Genomic DNA, 2,485 nt, shown 5'->3' with positions numbered 1-2,485 from the left:
ATAAGAGACAGCCGTGGCCTTGGCGGGGCAGTGTCCGTCCTGCTCCACTGTCTTTGTCCCCAGAACTCTTGATTGCTGGTGCCCTGGGAGTCCTCTGGGAGGGGCCTGTCCTTTCTCTTAGTCCCCTGTGGTCCAGCCGACTTACCTTCCTGGACGCTTCCTTAGCCCAAAGCACGCACTTGCCTAGCATCCCCTGCGGCCACTCACCACGTCCTCCTCTGTCTTTCAGCCTTGAAGAGATCCTTCGAGGTCGAGGAGGTCGAGCCACCCAACTCCACCCCGCCCCGGCGGGTCCAGACTCCCCTGCTCCGTGCCACTGTGGCCAGCTCCACCCAGAAATTCCAGGACCTGGGTGTGAAGAACTCAGAGCCCTCCGCCCGCCATGTAGACCCCCTGGGCCAGCGCTCGCCCAAGCCTGCCCTGCGGAGAGTGGAGCTCGCGGGGCCCAAGGTGCCTGAACCTGCGTCCCGACGCAGCGAGCTCTCCATCGACATCTCGTCCAAGCAGGTGGAGAACGCGGCCACCCCTGGGCCAGCCCGGTTCGGGCTCAAGAGGGCCGAGGCGCTGGGCCACAAGACCCCAGACCCGACCCCTCGGAGGACGGAGATCACCATCGTCAAGCCCCCGGAGCCAGCCCACCGCAGGATGGAGGCCCCTGCCTCCAAGACCCCCGAGGTGCCTGCCAGCCCTGCCATCGACGCAGCCCCCAAGAGGGTGGAGATCCAGGTGCCCAAGCCGGCCGAGGCTCCCGCCTGTCCCCTCCCACCCCAGACCCTGGAGAATTCGGAGCCTGCCCTGACGTCTCAGCTACAGAGCAGGCTGGAGCCCAAGCCCCCGGTGGCCGAGGCCCTGCCCAGGAGCCCGGAGGGTGAGTATCTGGGCTGGGTCCTCCAGCCTGTGCAGGAGGGGATGGGCTTTGACGTGGGGTCACTGGGGGAGCCGCTCACGTGGGGGAGATGCTCTGTGGAGATGGAGGAGCTGGACACGAAGGGCAGCGTCCCAGCGCTCGGGCGGTGCCTGGCTCCCTGACCCCTGGGACCTCCCCAAGATGCGTGAGGACTTGGACTCTGGAAACAGTCCATGGATTGCAAGGGAACCCCTTCGTTGGTCCCCAGGGGCTGTGGCAGGACTCTGCGCTGTGATCCTGGGGGCCGGAGGGTTGGAGAAGAGTGGTTAGTGCTGGACGACGGGGTGGGGTTGAGAGCTGCAGACGGGCCTGCAGCCCCTGGCTGCTGGGAGAGGTCCTGCCAAGAGGGACCACAGGCCTGGAAGTGCCCGGCAGAGGCCGAGGCCCAGTGGGGAGGCAGGCTCCCTTGTCCTCCTGGGCTTGCTGGGGAGCCCTCTCTCCTGCTGACTCTGTGCCTGGGCCTCTCTCCCTCCCCCTCCTCCTCCCTGGGGAGGGATGGCCGTGGCCAGCAGCACTTGGCCACTGCCTGCTGGGGAAATGGCCAAGGCCCCTGGGAAGGGGTCCCTGGACCCAGGGGGCTGTGGTACCTGCACCCACCTTCATCTGGGGGTGCTCTCTCTGTGGTCTTCTCAGAGCACCCACGGGGAGACGGGCCAGGCCTGCGGGGGCGTGCCGGGGCTGAGGGCACTGTGGTCCTCAGAAGTGTGCTTGTCCCAACTCGGCCCTTCCCAGGCTCCCAGTGAGAAGCGCCTATGAAGGGGTGCGGGGTCATCGGCCCCTCAAAGCTGAGTGTGGGGCGCAGGACTTGGAACTCGCTGGTGTCCCGTGGTGTTCTTTGGTTAGACAACCCGGACAGGCTGCCGGGATCACAGGCGTGAGCCAGCACCTGGCTTTTCGTTATTTTTAACTGTGGTGAACACAGCAGTATAAAACCGACTGTTTCAGCCGCTTTTAGGCTGTTGTCCCGGCTTCTCCAGAACTTTACGTCTCTGTCTCCTTCAAGCCACTCCCAACCCCTCTCTGCTCCCCGAGGCCTTCCTGTCTGTCTCAGCAGTTGGGTGGCCCACAGGGCCGTGTCTCTCTGGAAGTGCATCTCACCGTACTGGACTTTTTTGTGGCTGGCTTATTTCACTCAGTATGATGTCCTCGAGGGTCACCGGGTCACAATCTCCTTCCTTTTCAGGGCTGAATACTACTCCGTGCAGGCATATGCTGCATTTTGTTCCCTTTCCCGGGGCCTCTGGGCAATGCTGCTGTGAGCCTGGGTGCCCTGCAGCCCTTTCAGTACCTGCTTTCGGTTCTCCTTGGTTTTCCTTCTGGAATGAGGCCCTCCCCGGGGTCAGGGTGGGGATGGATGTGCAGGCCACACCCTTGCCACTTGCCCTTGCACACAGAGCGCCTGCGCCCTGCTGAGTGCTCCATTAGCTCAGCAGGCCTGGGGTCCTGGGGCTCTGCATTTCCCGTGCCTGGCCTCGGGCTGCCCTGAGTTGTGAGGCTGTGGCGACCTTTGAAGGTTCCTCCAGCCCTGGGTGTGAGTCTGTCTCTCTAAACTTGACCCTGCAGAGCCCCCCCCCCCCC

At 64.2% G+C, this 2,485-nt stretch overlaps 1 protein-coding gene across 8 annotated transcripts in view; it reads left to right on the top strand.

Annotated features, from left to right (window-relative positions):
- Septin9 (septin 9) overlaps positions 1-2,485 on the top strand; it is a 140,038-nt gene that overhangs the window by 75,093 nt on the left and 62,460 nt on the right. For all 8 annotated transcript variants that reach the window (XM_015504128.2, XM_048797760.1, XM_048797764.1 and 5 more), the window contains one exon: positions 230-868. In XM_015504128.2, coding sequence (XP_015359614.1) covers positions 230-868 — 639 coding nt within the window. The remainder of the gene's footprint in view (positions 1-229; positions 869-2,485) is intronic.

Source organism: Marmota marmota, unplaced genomic scaffold, assembly GCF_001458135.2.
Source record: "Marmota marmota marmota unplaced genomic scaffold, marMar, whole genome shotgun sequence".
Taxonomy (NCBI): Eukaryota; Metazoa; Chordata; class Mammalia; order Rodentia; family Sciuridae; genus Marmota; species Marmota marmota.
This window is presented reverse-complemented; position numbering and strand designations above follow the sequence as displayed.